This window comes from Kogia breviceps, chromosome 14 (genome assembly GCF_026419965.1).
Source record: "Kogia breviceps isolate mKogBre1 chromosome 14, mKogBre1 haplotype 1, whole genome shotgun sequence".
NCBI classification, from domain to species: Eukaryota; Metazoa; Chordata; class Mammalia; order Artiodactyla; family Physeteridae; genus Kogia; species Kogia breviceps.
In genome coordinates, this window is record NC_081323.1 from 89,789,279 (window position 1) to 89,810,162 (window position 20,884).

The window sequence follows — 20,884 nt, forward strand, 5'->3', positions numbered from 1 at the left end:
CTCCGCGGCCAGCCGCCCGTTCCCATCCAGCCTCTCCGTCGTGCGCCTCCGCCCTTTGGGGTCCCGCCCCTCTTCCTGCTGGGCTTTGTCGTGGCTCCGCTCCGCCACCCCAGCCGAGGGCCCACCTGCACTCTTAGGGTCTCCGCGCGGAGGCCGCCGTGGGAGAGGCTGACAGCCCTGCCGTCTGACCGTCTGCTTCCTTTATGCAGCAGAGCCGTCCTCCCTTTGTCCCTAGTTTGTCCTCCTGGGTGGTAGCACGGGTGTACTTTAAACGTCCTGTATCGTTGAAGTGAGACGCGCGCGCACACACACGCGCACAGACGCACACGTCGGAGGTGTCGGCTTGGTGAACCTCACACAGATGGAGACGCGAGCGTCACCGGCCCCCAGTGGTCCCCGTTGCCTCATACTGCAGTCCTCCGGATAGAGGTGGCTTCTGCCGGCTCGTTGCGGCTCGACAACTGTGTCCCCCCCGCTGGCCGTCCTGGCTCCCTCGTGGGGAGTGCTGTAGTTGGCCCAGACTGTGGCCCGGTGCGCGGCCTCCTACCCGGGGCACCGAAACTCCAGCCCGAATCTCTCTCACCTTCAGGCGGCAGGCTTGGGGTGGGCTCGGCGAGTTATCGTGTCCCTGCCGCCCCCCTTCCCCGACAGTGGGGATCCGGGGTCTCCCCCAGCAGCAGGGGATGTGGCAGAGATGGGGGAGGTGTGGTCGCTTCGGCCCCAGGAGGACAAAGCCCACTGACTCACTTTGTGTCTTGTCTTGAAGGCTCAGCTGTCACAGGCCCTGGAGGAGCTGGGAGGCCAGAAACAAAGAGCCGACATGGTGAGTCCCCGAGGCACACGACGGGTTGGTGGCCCTTGTGGCCAAAGGGAAGCCCAGGGCCTGGGTACCTTAGGGCGTCGGGGCCTGCCCTGCAGGCACAGGTGTGTGGCCCCCCGGCCGTGGTCCAGGCCACACATCCACCCCCTCCACCCCCGGCACAGACTGTGGGCCACCCCCCCAGCCGGCTCTAAGGTGGGGACGGCGGCACACCTCCTGCTCAGGTCGCAGCCGCACGACACCCTGACCCCACGCTGACCGCACGGGCCCTGCAGCCTCGCGGGGCTACTTTGTAGCGCGTTTGTTTCTCTGCTGTCTCTGTGGCCTGACTTCTGATGTCAGGTCACGTCCGCCCCGCCCTCCGAGCAGCCGGGGAGCCCTCACCTGGGCGCGTGCAGACACGGCCCCGGAACCCTGGCTGGCGCCCCAGTATCTGGAGGCTCCTCACCACCCACAGGGAGACAGAGGGGCCCGGCTTTCCGGCATCCGTGTCCTGTACAAACCGTGAGCCGCCCTGGCCCTGGTCTGGGCGCTGAGGGGAGGAAGCCCCCGGGCACAGGAGGCCCCAGGTGTGGGGAGGAGAGGGGTGTCTGCACGCGTCGCCGGGCTGCTCTGCCCGGGCCACACGCCAGCCTGGTGGGGGCGCCGGGAAGCTGCCGGGGGCACCTGGGACTGGCGCCTGGAGCCGGGCTCCTGTCTCGGTGTCGGCGCCGCCAGCCCCGCCTGTCCCGGGCGTGCACAGCGGGCATGGCCGCTGCCGGGTGGAAGGAGACGCACCCTCGAATCGGCTGCTGCGAGCCTCGCCGTCGGGCGGGGCCCACTCGTGAGCAGGGCCCAGGGGCGGGGCGCGGAGTCGGGGGTCAGGTGGGGTGGGAGGACCGGGGAGCGCGGGTTCGGGGGAGGCGTGGGGGTCTGAGAGGCAGTTGGACATTGGGCTGTGGGGGCTTTGGGGGGTCCGGAGTCCCCAAGTCAAGGTCGGGCAGCACCTGGGTGTTCCCAGTGGGTAGGTGCCCAGCGGGCCAAGCCCTGCCCGGCTGCTCCAGCCCCAGGCATTTGTCCTGGGGGGCAGTTCCACTCCGGCAGAGAAGGACATGTCCAGTGAGGGACCCTAGGTCCAGTGTGTAAGGGCAGCTGTGAGAGGAGCCCAGAGCTTCCCGGTGATGGGATTTCATCAGTGAGCCTCCGAGAGCCGTTTCCTGGGGCGGCAGGGGCGCGTCTGGGCCTGCAGAAGTCCGAGAGGTGGGAAGGCAGCCTGGCTGCATGCTGGCTGAGGAAGGGCTCTAGTGACGGGTGACCGCGCGGCAGTGTCCGCGGGGAGGGGCGCCTGGGGCAGCCGGAGCGCAGCTGCCTGGCCTCCAGACCCAGGACCGGGGGGCGGCGGGGGTTGTGGGGACGGTGCTTCCTTCTGGTCCACCAACTTTGCCGCCCGGGGGTGGGGTGGGGTGGGGTGGGGTGTCCTTGAAGCCTGACGCATCCTCTTGACGAGGTCCTGAGGACTCAGTGTTCCGTGTCTCCTACTTCGCCCTCTCGGCGCTGGCCTGAGTTGGCGTGTGCCCTCGGGCCGTGTTTCCGTGGTGTGCACGAGGCAGGAGGGGGTGCGTGGGCACCTGATGCCCGCGGCCTCGAGGCTGGGAAGTGAGGGTGCCTTGGAGCCGGTGCCTCGGCCCTCCCCCGGCCCTGGGGCTTGTGGTTAGGAGCCGGTGCCTCCCAGGCAAGAGGGAGGACAGACCCTGCTTCGCTTGGCCACTGGCTCCAGCCTTCAGGCCAGGGGGGGCGCTGAGCCAAAGAGGCCGCCGCACCTCCTCTCGGGGCACCCGAGAGACATGGGGCCGCTGCAGGGCTGTGTGCCTTCCAGCCTGTGCTTTTTCTTAGTTTCAGCCCGTATCGTTTCCGTTCCTTGTGTGAAGCACCCAGGGGCTTTGAAATCCTGACGCCTGGTCCCTCCTCTAGACCTATTAAGTTAGAACCGGTGGGGGCACCCGGGCAGGGGTGTTATGTCACGTCTTCCTGGGCAAGTCTGATGTCAGCCAGGGTGGAGAGCCTCTGGTAGGCCTGGTGCCCCCAAACTCGGCGCAAGGTCCCTCCCCCAGGCCACTGGGGGACCTTGGGGACCGTGCTCCATGGGGGGCTGTGGATGGAATGTGCCTTGTCCCAGTGGTACCGACCCTGCAGAGGTGGGCGGCAGTGCGGGGCCTGGCTCTTGGCTGAGCTGACTCTCGGCCATGCCCAGAGATGAGGTGCTGGCGGCCTTCGTGTGCGCGAGCCAGGAGCTGTGGGCCCCTTACGCTGGTTCTTTCATGCTTGCTTTTGGATCTGGGCTGTAGTTGTCTCCTCAGACAGGTTTTTAATCTCTGCCTTTTTTTTTTTAAGACATCTTTATTGGAGTATAATTGCTTTACAATGGTGTGTTAGTTTCTGCTTTATAACAAAGTGAATCAGCTAAACATACGCATATGTTCCCATATCTCTTCCCTCTTGCATCTCCCTCCCTCCCACCCTCCCTACCCCACCCCTGTAGGTGGTCACGGAGCCCCGAGCTGATCTCCCTGTGCCATGCGGCTGCTTCCCACTCGCTGTCTGTTTTATGTTCAGTAGTGTATATATGTCCATACCGCTCTCCCACTTCGTCCCGGCTTCCCCTTCCCCCTCCCCGTGTCCTCAAGTCCGTGCTCTAGGTCTCATCTCTGCCTTTGATGGTCTGACCTTGAGCTTATTTTGTGGTGTCTCATCGACCTCCTCTTTTTCTGAGTTCAAGGGAAAATGAGAAATGGTGGTGCCTGGGGCCCAGGAGTGCAGGTGGGCCACTCTCAGTCCAGGAGCTTGTGTGAGCCTCTGCCCTCCCTCCGGAACTGGTTCCAGGGCGGTCCTGCAGCCCCCGAGGAGATACAGGCTAGACAGGCTGGTGCAGAGGTTGGCAGCTGGGAGCCTGACAGTTCCGCAGTCCAGCCCTCAGGGAGCGAGATTACCCAGGAAGTGCGTGCGTCTCGTTAGGGGGAGGTTTCTGCTCTCCTGTAAACCCCTGAGGGGACGGAGAAGTAAGAAACTGAAGAGCGGGACAGTGGCCCACAGTGCATTGTGGGACAGGGTGGGGGCACAGTCACCCCCCTCACCCATTCCAGTGACAGCCTTGGTGCCACGGGGGGCGTCTCTGGTGCTAGGAGGGCGGGGCTCTTCTGGGCCTGGACGGTGACAAGTCTGCCTCCGGGGGCTGCTGACTGTAACCCCAGGCCCTCTGGCCAGGTCAGCTGGGAACGGGGCCCCCGGCTCCCGTAACATCTCTCCCTCCTGCAGCTCTTGACCTGCTGTTTTCTGGCCCGGAGTCAGTTCACTGGGTAGGAAAGGAGAGAGAAAAAAAGAAAAATTTAAGCATCTTTAGCTAATTGCAGATGACAAGACAAAGGCAGTCTGACTTTTTCTTAATAATTAGCAAAAATACTTAGTAAGTGTGAGCACAGTTGATGTTTTTCTCTTTACGTGCAATTGATATCACCAGGAAAGACACCCCTGGCTGTAGCTGGATCGTTGACTCGCCTCTCACCCTAATCAGGTCAGGCCGGCCGCGGCTGGAGAAGCGAGTGTTTTTGATTTTTTTTTTAACTAAACATATGCTCTTCTTTTCTTTTTTTTTTAAAATTAATTAATTTATGGCTGTGTCGGGTCTTCATTGCTGCGCGCGGGCCTTCTCTAGTTGCGGCGAGCGGGGGCTACTCTTGGCTGCCGTGCGCGGGCTTCTCACTGCGGTGGCTTCTCTTGTTGTGGAGCACGGGCTCCAGGCGCACGGACTTCAGTAGTTGTGGCTCGTGAGCTTCAGTAGTTGTGTCTCATGGGCTTCAGTAGTTGAGGCTCACAGGCTCTAGGCACGCGGGCTCAATAGTTGTGGCTCATGGGACTCCGTAGTCGTGGCTCACAGGCTCAGTAGTCAAGACTCACGGGCTCTAGGTGCAGGGGCTTTGGTAGTTGTGGCTTTTAGGCTCTAGAGTTCAGGCTCAGTAACTGTGGCTCACAGGCTCAGTAGTTGTGGCTCACAGGCTCAGTAGTCATGACTCACGGGCTTCTAGGCACATGGGCTTCAGTAGTTGTGGCTCCCAGGCTCTAGAACGCAGGCTCAGTAGTTGTGGCTCAGGCTCAGTAGTTGTGACTCACGGGCTCTAGGCGCAAGGGCTTCAGTAGTTGTGGCTCGTGGGCTCTAGAGCGCAGGCTCAGTAACTGTGGCTCACGGGCTCAGTAGTTGTGGCTCACAGGCTCAGTAGTCATGACTCATGGGCTCTAGGCACATGGGCTTCAGTAGTTGTGGCTCATGGGCTGTAGAGCGCAGGCTCAGTAACTGTGGCTCATGGGCTCAGTAGTTGTGGCTCACAGGCTCAGTAGTCATGACTCACAGGCTCAGTAGTCATGACTCACATGCTCTGGGCACTTGGGCTTCAGTAGTTGTGGCTCGCAGGCTCTAGAGCACAGGCTCAGTAGTTGTGGCGCACGGGCTTAGTTGCTCCGCAGCATGTGGGATCTTCCGGACCAGGGCTCGAACACGTGTCCCCTGCACTGGCAGATGGAGTCCTAACCACTGTGCCACCAGGGAAGCCCTAGACCCTAACGCTAAAAAGTGCTGCAATACTGTATAACTTCAGGGAGCGAGGACTGGATGTTCATCTTCTGACTCGGGGGACTTGCCCCTCGCAGCCCCGCGCCGCTGTCCGCCCCCCGGGGCCCCTCCCGGAAACACTGCCCGGACAGGGGGCGCAGCACGCGCGGCCCGGCTGACCACCTCCCGCCCCCCACTGCTCTCCTGCTTCGCGGCAGCTCGGAGCGGGCGGTGTGGTCCTGGCTATGCGTGTCGAGGCTGCTCCAGGCCTCCTGATGACAAGCGCTTTACAGCACGGTTCCGCCACCTGAAGACAGACCCGCAGCGTGGGTCCGGGAGCGCGCAGGCCTCCCGGGCTTTCCTTCTGCCAAAGCACCAGCAGCGCCTGCTCTGGCTCCGAGGGGCTGGAGCGTGGATCGTAAGGTTGGTGGCGAGACCACCCGTGGCCCTGGCGGGGGCTGTGCCCACCGCAGTGGGCCTTGCTGACACTGCATCATCTTCGACGCCAGCGTCGAGGGCCGGTGAATCACCAGGAGGGGGTGTGAGTCTCCATTGTTCAACGCTGGCAACCGTCGCCCGTGTGCCCCAGCCCCACCCCCACCCCCGCTGGAGGGCCCGGCCTTATCACAGGCCGCCAGCTGCCTTCCCGTGAACGATTAAAAGCGCCTCGGTGCCTGGTGGTGACTCATTTCACGTTCTGGATCCGTCCTGCACGACTGGAGCACTTCGTCCTTGGCAGGCGTGTCGGTCAGGCTCATCGGAGGAGGCGCCCGCTGGGACCATGAGGAGTGCCCCCCCCCCCCAGCCCTGGACCCCTGCCCGGCTCCTCTGCTCGTGCATCCAGACACCTGGCTTCCCCTCCTGAACCCCGAGAGAAACGCTGATTTCTCAGAAGCCTGGCACGGAGGCGTGAGGTCACGCGTTTGAGAAGACCCGAGGGGCTTGTTGGGACGTGTTGGTTGAGCCGAAGTACTGGTCCTCTGAGGTGGGCCCCTTGTCGCGCTGGCCCACCGGAGGCCGGCTGGAGGCCGTCGGCCTCACCGTGGTGGCCCTCGTGTCTCAGGACGAGGCTCCTCCCCGGGGAGGGAAGTGAGCCTGCACGTGGGGCGGGGCAGCTTTAAATGCTTCTCCTGTTTGGGGCAGGTCTGCTGGATTCCACGGGTGTTTGCCGGGTGTTTGCCAGGCACCGCGTCCAGGGAGCGAGCCTGTGCTCTGCCTGTGCTGTGCGGCCGGCCGGTGCTCCCCGCCCCGCCTTCCCACGTGGACGTCTTCACTTCCTCCCCGTCACGGCCCCCCGTGCCCTCTGCCGTCTCTGAGCACACGGTGTCCTCTCACCCTCCATGTCCTTCGTCATGCGCTTCCCGCCTCCTGGCACGTCTCTCCAGCCCCGCAGAGCCTGCTTCCCCCTCAGGACGGAGCTAAATGCTCCTTCCAGTGCGCCCGCTGCTGCCCTGTGTGGCAGACGCGCCGCCGGCCCAGCGCATCCGCTCGGGCGCGCTGTGACCGCCAGCATCGCCACCACCGTCGTCCACGGCGCAGGCGCGGCTGTGATCCCGGCGCTGCAGCCGCTGGAGGCTGAGTGCCGCACACGGATCGTCTCCTTCAGTCCTGCCCCTCGACGTGGCCGTCGTAGAGGGAGCTGCAGCGAGCAGGCAGGCGGCCAGTGGGGCCCAGACCCTGTGAGAGGACCGAGGGCACCGCGGTGCCTCCTTACGCCGGTTAACCTGCGGGGCCGGGCCCCGCCCAGGGCCGGCACCAGGACGCGGTGGTAAAGTGTGTGCTGAGTCGCCGGGCACGGGCCCGGGGGAGCTCCCCCAGTCTGGGCACCCAGTTTCGGGGGTTTGCCAAGTTTGCAAAGGTCTCATTAGAAAATGCTGGCGGTTTAACCTTTTGCCTCGCGAGGCCTGGCCTGGCTCCTAGAGACGCAGCCTGCGGGGGTGGCGGCCTGACGGCTGGCCCGGGCGCGGGGGCGGTCCCGCTGTGTCTGGACGAGCACAGCTCACAGCTGCTGCCACCGGGGCCTCCGCATGGCTTTCACACCGGACACAGCACGACCTTTTATCATTTTCCTTCTCAGCATTTTGTTAGGTGCTCTCCCGTCTTCCGTCCCAGATAAGCGCAGGAGCTCGCTTGCCAGGTTTCAGGTGGGCCTCCTGTTGGACTCGTGCTGTGTGAACGGGTTCCCGCGGGCGGCGCCAGCTCCCTGCAGGGTCGGTTCTTCCCGTTCTTCTCGCTTGGGGCGCCACGCGGCCGCGTGTTCACAGCCCCTCTCATGGCCTCGCTTGAGTATGGCTGTTTTCTCCTAGGAGGCCCTGCGCGTTTCTTGTCAGGTTTGTTCCCGGCGTTTTATCCTCTTCCTGTTAACTTTGCACGTTGCTTTTTCGCCCCACTGCCAGCTCTGCCGCCACTGGGTGACCTGGGCTCGGGGGAAGGTGGGCACTTGAGACGCGCACAGTGAAAACCCCAGAGGGTCCCACCGCACAAAACTGTAACAGCCACAGACCAGAAACTGGCCAATTTATCTGCTAAGATCGCGGGCATAATTCCACGGGGGAAATCACGTACAACAGACGCCTCACCCTCACCCGGCTCTAAGCACCGGCTGTTTTTGTGTCTCGCAGACGCCTCGCGTCTCTGCGGCGACCCTCTCTGGCGGAGCGCTTTCTCGTCTCCCGCTTTCTTACTGTGCCGTGTTGCACGATTTGCTGCTCACCGCGCTGTTGCGTTCACAGCGTCCTCACGGCCTCCGCGTGCGTCTGCCTGGGTGTGGTTTGCTCCCGGCGTCCCTGCACCCGCGGCTGAGCCACCCTGGACCATCTCTCCAGCCACCCGGTCCCGAGGGATCCTGTGAGAGGTCTCTTTCTTAGCAACTGTGCCGGCTCAAGAAATGGCCCTCCAGGGTGAAAGAAAACTCTGCAGCTGGGCGGCTTCTCTTTTTCTTCTGAGGTGAAGGTGTGTCCCGGCTCAGGTCAGCGGGTGGGTGAGCCATTGGTGGCTGCCTGTGGCCCGTTGCACCCGTGTGTCCCGCCGGGCTGGGATGGAAATTGACAAGGGAGGTCCATTTCACACCCTCCCACCCTCACCAGGAAGCGGCGGCCCCTCCAGAGACCTTCTGGCTGCTCGGCAGGTCCCGAGCCGAGTAAACAGTGCGCTCCGACCGGGATTCCCCTCCTGGGTTTTTTTTCCGAGTTAATTTTTACTGGAGTGTAGTTGCTTTTCAGTGTTGTGAGGGTTCCTGTTCTGGTCTCAGCATCCAGTCTTCTCTGGGAGCCCTGGGAGCCCTGCCAGGTGGGGGCTCTGGGGAGGAGGCAGCAGCCTGGATCCCTGGGATGAGGGCCCCACGGGGGCAGCTCCGCAAGCCCGGGCCCTCGGCCCCATCGTGACCGTCTGTGGGGCCTGACCGAGGCTGGGCTCCGGTGTGGAACTTGTGTGGATGAGCACCCTTGCTCTGGCGCTCGGCGCGGCCGTGTTAACCGGAGTTGCTGTCGGGGGAGGGGAGAGCACGTCCCCTGCTCCGCGCCGTGATCGCTTCGTGGGACTGGGAAAGCCCCGCCCCCGCCCTCACCCCGCGCATGAGCAGCGCAGCCTCTTGAACTAAACCGAAGGTCACGGTCTCCGGTCTCCGTTCAGAGGTCGTGCTGTATTAGCGAGCTCTCCTCGAGGAGGCCCGTGGGCATTAAAGTCCTTGACGCGGGCGAGGGCGTCTCCTCGCGGAGAGGGAGGGGCCTCGTCACCAGAGGGACGCAGGGTAGTGCAGGGGGCGGGTCCCCGCGGAGCGCGGGCTGTGCCGGGGCAGCGCTCTGCTGGGGCGACGATGCCTTCCTGAGGGCTCTGCGCAGCGCCCTGGACCCGGAGACCCCAGCCTGGCCGCGGGGCGGGGAGCAGGCGCTGGTCCCTCTCGTCCTTCCTCGTGGTTCAGCCCTCGGCCCGAGGGCCTCGTTTCTGCCGCGCGTGCAGTCGGGTTTGCGGGGTCCTTGGGGCGCCCTGCCCACCCCGCGCCGCGGGCTCTGGCTGCCTCGCCTCCCGCACTCCTGGCTCTACCCCTCCCCCCAGCTTGCGCTGCGTCCTGGACTCTGGCCGGCCTCGTGGTCCCCATCGCTCCGGGACCCTGTTCAGTGTGTGTTCCAAGAGGGAGGCTCAGTGGCATCCCAGGTCCCCCGTCGCGGCCAGAAGCACCGTCGCCTGGCTCTGGTGTGAGCGAGGAGGCCGGCGGGGCTCATGGCCAGGTCGTGGAGGATGTGGCTGTCGCTCTGGGCCCGGGGGGGTGTGGCGCGGGGGGGGGATGCTGGGCCCGGTGAAGAGGCACGGACGGGTCTGTTTGCACGGCAGCCCGACTCCCTGTCCTGGCGTGGGGCACGGGGTGAGGCGGGGGTGGGGGGCGGTTTTCCAGGGGCGGGACTGGTGCTGGGGGCACCCAAAGGGCAGGCAGCCCAGCCGCCGGGGGTCCTGCCCCCTCCCCAGGGCCCTTCCAGAAAGGTCTGCCCTGGCACTGCTTCTCCCCGGCTCCCTGGAGCGCCAGCACTTCTTCCAGAAGGTGTCGGACAGTGCGTTGCTGCTTCAGGGTCGCCGCAGCAGAGATTCCTAAGAATCAGTTGACGAAACCAAAGTCTGGGTACCCTGGCGCGTTTCCTCCTTTCCCGGTTTTCACTCCTCTGCGCCTTTGCCCTCTGGGTCCGGGTCCCGCTGGGTGCCCCTCCTCCTCCATCTGGAACCCCCTCCCTGCATGCCCGCTCTTCCCTCTCCTGGGGCCAGCCCCTGGCACCCCGGGAGGACGTCCCACACGTAGATGTCTCCGCTGCCCCCGAGGTAGCGGCCTGTCTCCCCCCGGGCACAGGCTCGGCTCATTTCTGGTCGCAGATGTTGCCCTGTGACCCGGTCCTGCTGCAGATGGAGGGTCAGGCTCGACCCAGAGCATCCCTCCGAGGAGCACCTGCTCTCAAGGGCCCTCGGGTCCTCGGTGGCCGTGGAGACTTGGACTGGGCTGGAGAGGTCGCTGTGGCAGGCGTCCTGAATGGCAGGGGGGCCTTGGCCTCGGCCAGTCTGGGGGGCCTTTGCAGGCGCTGCCCCCAAGGCTCTTCCTCAGGGGACGGAGTTGAGCGGGAGGGAGATTCAGGCCGTGGCGGTTTTGCTCCGTGCACGTGGCCTGGCCACCGGGTGAGGCTGGCCCGTGAGACCCAGCGGCCTCTGATAGCAAACGCTTTGTCGAGTCCCCTTCCATTCCCATCTGCACGTGGTTTTACAGATGTCAGTTTTCAGTAGTGTCTACTTGTGGGACGAAGAGGAAACAAAAGAAAAACAATTTATAGCAGTCTATGTTTCATTATGGAGATGCAATTCGGAAACGAGGCGCGGAGGCCTTCAGGGAGGAGGCGGCTCTAGCGGGCGGGAGTGTGGGCTGCGGTGCAGATGACCCCAGAAGACGCTCTCCTCTGGAGTGCCGTCCACTGGGAGGTAAATCTGCTGTCGAACGGGTGCCGCAGCGGGGCTCAGCGGCCTTCGGTCATTTAGCAGCGCCCCTCAGAAGAGGCGGTCCAATTAGGCCTTGTGTTCTTTTTCTAAAGACAGACTTCACACTCGGACTGCTGTCAGTGAAGTACGAAGTAGGTAGTGGCAGAGCGCAGTGTGGATGCGTTTCCCGTGCTCCCTGTCTTCTTCCTGCGCCGGGGCAGCCGCTAACCACCCCTGTGCTTCCAGCAGCAGCCGGGCCCGGCCTGAGGGGGTCCCACCCCGAGACGCGTGGGGGGCCGGGGAGGGGCAGGCCGCCGTCAGCGTGTGTGTACAGGTATGGGTGTGAGTGTGATGAAGGCACGTTAGTTATGAGTCCAAGGTTACAAGTCAGACTCGAAGGGCCTGGTTTCTGCTTCGTACGCTGTGCTGCAAGTCAGCATTTCTCTCTTCTTTCCCGGAAACCATCCAGAAGTACCGAGAAGAGTGAAAACCAAAGAGGAGGAGAAGGGCCCCCAGCCTGGATGAGCAGAGGCGTGTGCAGGGAAGGAGCTGTGGGCCAGGCTGGCGGGGCGGCTCCCGAGCGCCTGTCCCCAGCGAGGGCCACCCGCGTGGCAGCGGGGTGGACGGGGCTGCGGTGCTACGGGAGGGGGAGGTCTCAGTGCCGCTGAACTGGCGGAAGGCAGAGTGTGCGCTCTTCTTGCCAGAGGGAGGCAGCGAAGGGGAACGGAACTCACACCAGACCCTTTGTTGGGATTTAACGTCAGAAGAGACACCCGTGGTTTCCTCGGTGTAGCCTTTGTACAAAGCCAGACTGAATAAACCTCATCATCGACAATGAGTAAGAAAGGCAGCAGCACACAGTTTCATAAAACCAAAAATTGTGTAGAAAAACAAATAACAGGAAAAATTTCACAGCCAAAAAGTTGACACTGAGCGGGTGAGAACTGTACCCGAATATTTTGCCAAGAAATAAGACTTGGCAATCGGGTAGAATCCATGAAGCTGGGACGAAGTGCAGGCACCCAAAGAGGGGAGGGGAGGCCAGAGGAAGAGAAGAACCCAGAGCTGCAGACCTCGGGGAGGAGCCAGAGGGGTGGGAGGGGGCGGGGGGGTGGTCAGGAAGGCGCAGGAGGACCGCAGCAGGAGTTGAGTCTGTTTGGTTGCAAGGGTAAAGCCAATGTACAGCATAAACGGTCCCCGTGCTAGTGACTTAGAGTTGATGCAGTCAGTCAGATACCTGGGAAGGGAGAAGGTGCTGGGAAACGTAAGAAAGTTGGTTTTCTCATCATCAGAAGCTGACGATCAAAACGTACCGTTTAAAGATGACATCAAGCAGAAGTGTGTTTAAGTGTAGAAAGGTGAACACTTAAAAGGGTGATATGTTTGACTAGTCAGGTACTTGGTGCAGGAAGTTGATAGGAACTGTTGGAAAGAAAGTATAGGTATTATATAGAAAGTCAGAAGTTACAAAAACAACCACTAGAATGAAAAATATAAACCTTTCCAAGTATCAAGAAAATTTCACACACAAAGGCAAGCAAGACCAAAAGGCCATAGAATGAAATCGTTTTTGAGTTATGAAACAGAAAACAAAACAAAATAATACAAAAAATCCAGAAATAAATCCAAGCAGACGTTTTATCCAAATATAAACGGGCTAAATTCACCTGTTAAAAGGGAAAGACTTTCTGTTTGGATTACCAAGTAAAGCCAAAAAAAATCAGACAGTATAGGATGCAAAGGCATGTGGGCAAGTGTACACATAGAAAGCAGAGGTCATAATCTTGATTGCAGTTAAAGTTCGGTCCAAGCCAAAATGCATTGCAGAAAACAGATAGGTGCTTTTCGACAATAAAGGTTCAGATGAATATCTGTGTCAGCTAACATACCAACGGCATTCAGAAAAGCAAAAACAGAGGAGAGCTTCAGCAGGACATTATCAAGGACACCAGTAGTGGAGAATTATTTTACCTCTTAATCCACGATAGAGCAAGTGGGCAAAGGATAAGTAATAGCAAGAAATACAAGATCTGTGATAGATATATACAGAGAGACAGACACACACCCCCCTGACTCTTAACCCTGAAAATAAAGAACGCTCTTTTTAAAAAGGGCTCATGGGGCTTCCCTGGTGGCGCAGTGGTTGAGAATCCGCCTGCCGATGCAGGGGACACGGGTTCGTGCCCCGGTCCGGGAAGATCCCACATACCGTGGAGCAGCTGGGCCCGTGAGCCATGGCCGCTGAGCCTGTGCATCCGGAGCCTGTGCTCCGCAACGGGAGAGGCCACAACAGTGAGAGGCCCGCGTACCGCAAAAATAAAAAAAAAGGGCTCATGGAAAGCATTAACAAAAATTAATCATGTATTAGGTAATAAAGAAAATCTTTATAAATTCAAATAGGTAGAACTAGGACAGATAATTTTTTCTGATCACAGTGTGATGAAATCTGAATTTAAGAGCACAGCTAAAACAAGAAGCAGCTCCTAACACTTGGAAACTAAAAAGAGAAAAAAAAGAAATATAACAAAAAACTCTGTCTTAAACAATGCTTGGGTCAAAGAAGATGATATGCAGTTCAAAAGTGCATAAAATCTAGAAAATAGTCTTAATGGAAACTCTTCAGAACCCGTGGGAAACAACTAGAGCAGTGCTCAGAAGAAAAATGACAGGTTTAAATATTTGTTTTTAGGGCTTCCCTGGTGACGCAGTGGTTGAGAGCCCGCCTGCCGATGCAGGGGACGCGGGTTCGTGCCCCGGTGCGGGAAGATCCCACGTGCCGCGGTGCGGCTGGGCCCGTGAGCCGTGGCCGCCGAGCCTGTGCGTCCGGAGCCTGTGCTCCGCGGCGGGAGAGGCCGCAGCAGTGAGAGACCCGCGTACCGCACACACACACACACAAATTTGTTATTGAACAAGAAAGAGTGAATATATATGGATTAAACACCCAATTCAAGAACTTGGAAAAGGAAAACAGAATAAACCTTAATAAAGATCAAAGCAGAAGTTAATGAGAAAGTGAAAAATAGTAGAAGTAACAAATCCAAATGCCTGCGCTTTGGAAACCAAACCAGTAAAACATATTAATTATTCACAATCCTAGTAAAAAATTAATGGAAAACATCACCACCCAAAATAAGAAATAAGAGTAATTAGCTTGGAGTTACTGACTCGGGGTGGGGGTGTGTGCAGGAGAGCGTGTCCTGGTTGCCAGAGTCTCTGATCTGACCTGGACGTGGTTCCCCAGGTACGGACGGGCAGAGTCATTGAGCTGGACACACAAGGCGTGTACCTGCGCTGTGTGCAAGCTTCACCTCAGTAGTAAGGAAGATAAATGAGAACAGAAGAAAGACATAAACCTAGGAAGAGGGCTTCCCTGGTGGTGCAGTGGTTGAGAGTCCGCCTGCCGATGCAGGGGATGCCCCGGTCCGGGAAGATCCCACGTGCCGCGGAGCAGCTGGGCCCGTGAGCCGTGGCCGCTGAGCCTGCGCATCCGGAGCCTGTGCTCCGCAGCGGGAGAGGCCGCAGCGGTGAGAGGCCCACATACCACACACACACACACACACACACACACACACACACACACACACACACACACACACACACACACACACACACACCCAAAAAAAACCTAGGAAGAATTACTAGGTCTACATGAATTCCGTAAAAAGTTACAAATTATGTCACAACTCCATTTAAAATAAAAATCTAAATGAAATGAATAGTTTTCTAGGGAAATATAACCTATCAATCTCTACTCCAAAAGAGAGAGAAATTTCAAACTGACCAGCTGTTACCAACTTGCCAAAAAAATAGCCACTTCTGCCCTCCCCCAACAAACAGGAAGAGACGAAAAGGCATCAAGCTGAGTGTTTCGCAGGGAAATCGTTCTACAGGGCAGGTGCCACCCCACTGCACGCCCTGTCCCAGGGCACCAAGAGGAGGGGAGCTTTGGGGCGGGGGGTGAGCACTGTTTGACACCAACGACGACAGAGCTTCCCGCCTGTGCTGTGTGCATCCACACGCGTGCGTGCATACGTGTCAGGACATGAAACGAGCAGGTGCCAGGATGCACCATGTGCAGCGGGGGCTTCTCCAGGACCGGGCTGCTGCTCCGATTCTAGGCTATCAGCTTATAGGAGCTCTTCTCCATATTTGCTGAAAAGCCGCTTGACAGAATCCAACAAGTCTCGATTAAGATCTCCTAATAGGGGTAATTTCTCAGCATGAAAAAATGTATCTGTTTCAACTGAAAACTGACACACTGTAAACGAGGAGATACTAGATTAGTGCCCGTGAAGCCACAGACAAGTCAAGGATGTGCAGTATTAGAACCTCACCTCGGTATTCTGGGGGCACTAGTCCTCCACCTGCGACAAGAGGAAGCGCTCCAGGCACGTGTGTTGTGGAGGAGGACGGGCGTGGTCCCCGGGGTGGGACGGTCAGCCGAGAAGCCTCGCCGTCAGCCTGAGGCCCTGGTGAACGGGTGCGCTACAAAACTAACGTGCAGAAATGGGACACGTCCTGTATCTACAGAAACAACACGTTAGACGAGGGGAAAAGATACTCCCGTGTACAGCAGCAACAGCAGGAGGTGGAAGGGCGCAGGGCCCCGGACGGGCCTGCGGGTCGAGAAGGATGTGCCGGCCCCGCACGCGGCCGAGGCCCGGGAGCCTCAGCCTCGCCTTCTGCACAGCCCTGGTTTTGTGAAAAAGCGTTGTTTGGTTTATTTTAACGTGGGGTGGCTGGGGTGGGAGAGAGGAAGGATCCCAGGATTCTTGTCAACAGAACAGGACGTCGGAAGCAGACCCAGTTACGAACAGGAAGTCAGTGAGTGAGTCCCTGGGGGACGATGAGCCCTTTTTGTACCGAAGCAGGGATGTCCGGGCCCCCAACCTGAAACCCAGCAGCACGCTTCGTGCCTTCCTGGGGACAGACGTCCCCCACCACCGGATCCCCTGCCTCTTGTCCGTAAAAGGTCTTTAGCCTCCTAGGCTGTCCCCAGGTTCCAGAGCGCAAATTTAATCAGAAAAGCGAGAAAATAGAGAAACAAAGGAAAACGGTCACGCAAGGCAAAGTAATAATAAGAGGTTAGCCCTAGAATGAAGTCAGGGACCTTTAGGTCCTCCTCAAGGGCTATAGATGATATCCTGGGCCATGTCCTTGAGTTGCTTTGCAGACATTAAAACCCTGCCTGGCAGAGGAAGTGAACTGCGTGCTGACCACCAGCGTGTCGACCCCAGACCAGTTGGAACCGGAAGGTCGCTGATGTTGGCTCCCAAAATAGCACCCGGTTACCCCCGCCAACACATCTGAAGAGTGTCCGTGAGCTGCTCAGACACCCGCAACCCTCACCCCTGACGGTGTCTTTAAAAACCCTTCCCCGGAAGCTGTCGGGGAATTCGGGGCTTCTGAGCGCGAGAGCAGCCTGTGCTCCCTGCTTGGCCCAGCGCTGGGCGCCCTGCAGCGGCACCGCCCGGTCCTGCAGCCCGGCACGGCCTCAGCAGACCAGCTTTGCCCTGTGGTGCGCGGTAGCGACCCCAGGGCTGTGGTGACACCGGATGGACTGCAGGCAGACGTGTGGCTCTGAGGACTCGTCCTGCGGGTCAGCTCACACCGTGGGGACTGGTGTGTCGGAGCCGCCAGGTGGGAAGCAGCTCAGACATTGGTCGGCAGGAGGCGGGCCGTTGGGATTGTTCCAGGAGCCAACGATAGTGAACAGGGAAGCTCTCTCTGCGCTAGTCTGGAAATACCTCCAAATGTATTCCGTGAAAAAAATCGACGTACGAAACAAGGTGTAGGAAATCTTCCATTTTTGTAACAAGAAATAAATTTAAGAGAAGGGAAGCGCGCTGACCTTTTAGCCGGTGAATGTGCGAGCTGAGCCCCGGAGATGCGGGCTGCGGGAGGGGGCGGGGCGAAGTTGGAGAGAGCCGTCTCCGCATGCACCCGTTTGTGTGCGACTCCTGAACCTTGGCTCCTGAGGCTGCGAAGCGTTCGCCGGATCCAGGACAAGGTGCTGCCGGGCCGCGGGCAGGGCCTGGCACCGGGGCACCGGGACCGGCCATCTCCAGGAGAGGCCACCATCGTGCTCTGCTGCGTGGGCGCGTGGTAGCCGGGGGGCATCCGCCTCTCCTCTGCTCCAGAGGTCAGCCCCCGCCCCCAAAGGCAGAGGGAGAGAGAGGCCAGCCCAGACTGGACTGTCGGGCCCCGTGTCCCCAAGAGAAAGTCTTCCTGGTCCAGTGAGGTTCGCGTCTCTGCCGGTCTCTCTGGCTGTGGCCCTGAGGCTGGACACAGTGAGGGCAGGGGCTTCCTGGGGGCCCACCCACTGGCCGCCAGGTAGGAGGTCCGGGTGGTACCAGAGAGGAGTGACAGGCCTGGGCTCTCAGGGGCGAGTGGCAGGGCAGTGGCCGTGCGTCGGGACAGCTTGCTTCCCGGGAGGAGCTTGGTCTGAGCCCCAGGCTTCTGAGGTGGAGGTCAGGGGCCACTGGACACGCGGGCGTCACTGCTCCTCGGACGTGCGCGGTTTTGTTCTGCTCGTGGCACCACGCTGCCCAGGCATCTTCGGTGCTTGCTTGTGAAGCGGGCCCTCACCCCGACGAGGGGGCCCCGCTGAGAGCGCCGCCGCCGCCTGTCGGGGGGCAGCTGGCGAGGCGGGCGCCGGGCCGCGTCCTTTCGGCACCGGGAGAGGCGGCAGAGGCTGAGCGTGCGGCCCCCGCGTGTAACTCACTGCCGCCGGGAGCTGGGCCGCCGGGAGCTGGGCCGCAGGGCGCTTGTGCTTGGTGTCCGCTCCAGCCCTCGGGCTTCGGGCCCCCGGGTGTGCGCTGGCCCCATTTAGGAGCAGGGTTTCCTCCGGGGACCTGATGGCTGATTGGGGTGTCATAAAGGCCGGATGTTTGGGGCCCAAGAATTCCTAAATCAGGTTGCCCCAGGAGGGCCTTTCCAAGCATGGCCTGGAGGGAACGTTTCCAGGAGGAGGCACTGCAGGCGTCAGCCTGTCCCTTTAGGCCGGGAGGGCAGGTGCGGGAGACGCGCCCCTCCCTCTCCTCCCCTCTGCCGAGGGCCGCGGGTCCTCGCTTGTGTGTCACGACACCTTTCCCACCGATGCTGGGATGTGAGCCGGGAGCTCTCGGCCGCCCCGGGTTAAGGGGCGGGTCATCAGCCGTGCAGCCTGGACAGTTCTGAAGCCGCCGGGCCGCAGACCCAGCCTCGGGGACCGGCCGTGTCACTCACGGCCGCCACGAGGGGTCTTCCCCGCATCCCCTGTCCCCTCGGGGGCTCGGTGGAGAACTGGGTGGGAGGCTAAGGGCCACTCTCTGGGGTGTCAGGACACAGCCGGACAGCAGGCAGGGCAGGAGGCCCCGGTGCCGGCGGCGGGCGGCATGCCAGGGCTGAGAGGGTGGGCAGGCGGGTGCCGGGAAGAGCAGAGCCGGATGCCAGCCCTCTCTCCTCCCGGTGACCCACACGCGGGGACGGGGCTAGCAGGGGGTGGGAGGCCTGAGGGCGGGCTGGAGAGCGGCCGGAGCCGGCGTGAGGACAGCGGCACCGTGCCTGCAGCCGGCTGCCGGGGCCTGCCGTGCCCTTCCACGCGGGCGTCTCGTCGGGGCCCCCCGGAGCCCGGGGCAGCGGGCGCTGGTGTGGGAGAGCGCTCCGCCCCCGCCCGGGCCCGCCCGCCCCTTTCTGCTCCTCCCCGTGGGTGCGCGCGGGGGCCTCCTCCCTGCTCCTCTCCGGCCTCGCCGTGCCCCCACGCCGCCCCCACCCTGTGTTAGAGCAGCTTGAGTTCCACGCTTCCGCGGTCCCTTCCCAGCGGTCTGTGCGTGGCCTGACATCCTGTAGAGGAATTTGAAGTCACAAGATAAATAAAATGTCAAGACTATCAAAGCTGATTAGAGCATCAGTGCATTTCAGGCATGCTCTCTCCAGCTGCCGTGGCCCCCTCTCCCCACGCGCCCCTGTAATTGTGTCTGTTTCTGCTCTCGAGACAAGGGAGGACCTGTTTTCGCGGGAGGCCTGGCGACGGACGGGGCACCAGGGAGAGGGAGATGGGTGCGCCTGCAGATTTCTTGGGGCCCGTGGTCCGGGCTCACCCGCCTCCTGTGCTTCCTCGTAGCTGGAGATGGAGCTGAAGATGCTGAAGTCCCAGGCGGGCCCGGCCGAGCAGAGCTTCCTGTTCTCCAGGGAGGAGGTGAGCTCGCTCAGGTAAGTCCCCGTCCCCAGGGCTGCCCCGGCCCCGGGGTCGTCCTCACAAGTCGCCTCCCGTCCTCGTGGCTCACGGGCCCCCTGCCCTGTTTGGCCTCTGCTCAGCGGCCTTCCTCGGCTCGTGCCGACGGCCAGGCCTCCCTGTGTCTCGGCAGACGGCGGGCCACTCCTGTCCCGGCGCTGTGTGCGGGGACGCGCCGACGGTCGTGTGTGTGTGACAGCGGGCAGTGCGAAGTGCGGCAGGGGCGCCGGGCGGGTCTGGGGGGCTCCCGCCTGGGCGCCCGCGAGCGGGGCTGAGGGCGCGTGGGGGGACGTGCTCGCGGGCGGCCGGGCCAGGCCGAGGCCAGGCCCGCCGGCCCTGGTGAGGCTCGTGGCCGCGTGCCCGTGCGCAGCGGAAGCCGTCCCGGGTTGCAGAGCGGAGGAGGGACGTCTGAGCCGGGTGGGGAGGCAGGAGGGGAGCTGCCAGCACCTGCTGAGCCTTGGCTGCGGGGTCGGCCTTCAAACTGCGGGCCGAGGGTCCTCCGGGCGCCCCCTTCACGACGCTTCCCGCTGCTTGCCGCACCGGGCGGCCCCCTGCCCCGGGCACCCCTTGCTCCGCTGCACTCGCCGCCGTCCGTGTCTGGACAGTCAGCCCCGTCGCCCCTTGTGCCTCGGTTTCCCAGCGGCGACCGCGGGGGTCAGCGTCCTCCACACGGCTGAGGGCATCCTCGGCTTTCCCAGGAAGCGGCACGGGGCCCCCTGAGGACAGGCGTCCCGGGACGTGCGGCCCCCACCGTCACCCCCTCACAGTCGGGAGGACGACAGGGACTTCAGGGGCCCCCCTCTGAGTGAAAACCCAGGCGGCCTCCGTCTCTCTGGTCCTCCCCTCCTCCCGCAGAGAGGGAGGTGCTCTTCCTGCAGATCTTTTCTGAAAGCCGCGGATCCAGGACCACCCCCTCCTAAGGGGTCGGTGCAGAGGAAGGCCGTGAACCCGACAGCCTGCCGTCCGTCACCCGCCCTTCGGCCTCCCCGGAAGCCCGGCCGGCCAGGGAGCCTGGGGCCAGGGCTGGGCCTGCCCGCCGGGGGCACCTGGGAGCCCATGCCTCCCGAGGACGGGGGTGAGGACAGGGTGGGCGCGGCCGTGCCTTTGCCACGCGCACAGGTGGACCCGCCGTGCATAGGTTACGCGTGTGACGCGTTAAGCGTGTACGTGTGACATTTTACAGCGTCGCTCCCTTAGGGAAGGAAACCGTGGGGAAACTTCGGTACAGACGTAAGTGGCAGCAGCTGAAGGGCTCTCGGCGGGAACGAGGCTGGGCTCTTGCTTCTGTGCTGGCAGCTCTGGGAGATCCCGAGCGCCGTCTGTGGCTTTAGCAACTGCACAGACTTGCTGGTCCTGGAGACGGGTGCCTGCCCGTCCCGCCCTCCGGTGCCCTCGCTGCCGCCCGGGTCCCCCCACCTGCCCACCCAGGCCCGTTCCGGCGCGCAGAGTCCCCCGCTTCAGGGGCTGGGGGGACCCTGGCCTTGGGGGCACTGGAGACGCCCCCCTCCCCCCCCCAGGATGGCGCTGTGTGCTGGGCCCCGCCCACTCCCCTTCCAGACTGCCGGGGGCTAGACTCTTGTTATTCTTTCTTTAAAAAACTCATTGATCAGACCCTTGCTGAGCACCCCTGCTTTGGGTCTCACACTGCCCTCGATCAGGAGACGAGCCCCTGCCTCGGAGTGTCCGAGCCCTCGGTTGGGTTCCGGGAGTGGGCGCGGCCGGACGCGGACGTGGCCACACGGTCACCCCCCGCGACCCAGGCCCTGAAGCCAAACGCGCCTCCGTGGACCTGGGCCTGGGCCCGTGGACCTCAGCGAGGGGT

General features: G+C 61.8%; 1 protein-coding gene across 2 annotated transcripts in view; it reads left to right on the forward strand.

Annotated features, from left to right (window-relative positions):
• MAD1L1 (mitotic arrest deficient 1 like 1) overlaps positions 1–20,884 on the forward strand; it is a 318,455-nt gene that overhangs the window by 192,479 nt on the left and 105,092 nt on the right. The window contains exons 13-14 of one of the 2 annotated variants that reach the window (XM_059038555.2): positions 767–823; positions 18,952–19,040. In XM_059038555.2, coding sequence (XP_058894538.1) covers positions 767–823; positions 18,952–19,040 — 146 coding nt within the window. The remainder of the gene's footprint in view (positions 1–766; positions 824–18,951; positions 19,041–20,884) is intronic. The other variant, XM_067012804.1, reaches the window with a different exon arrangement.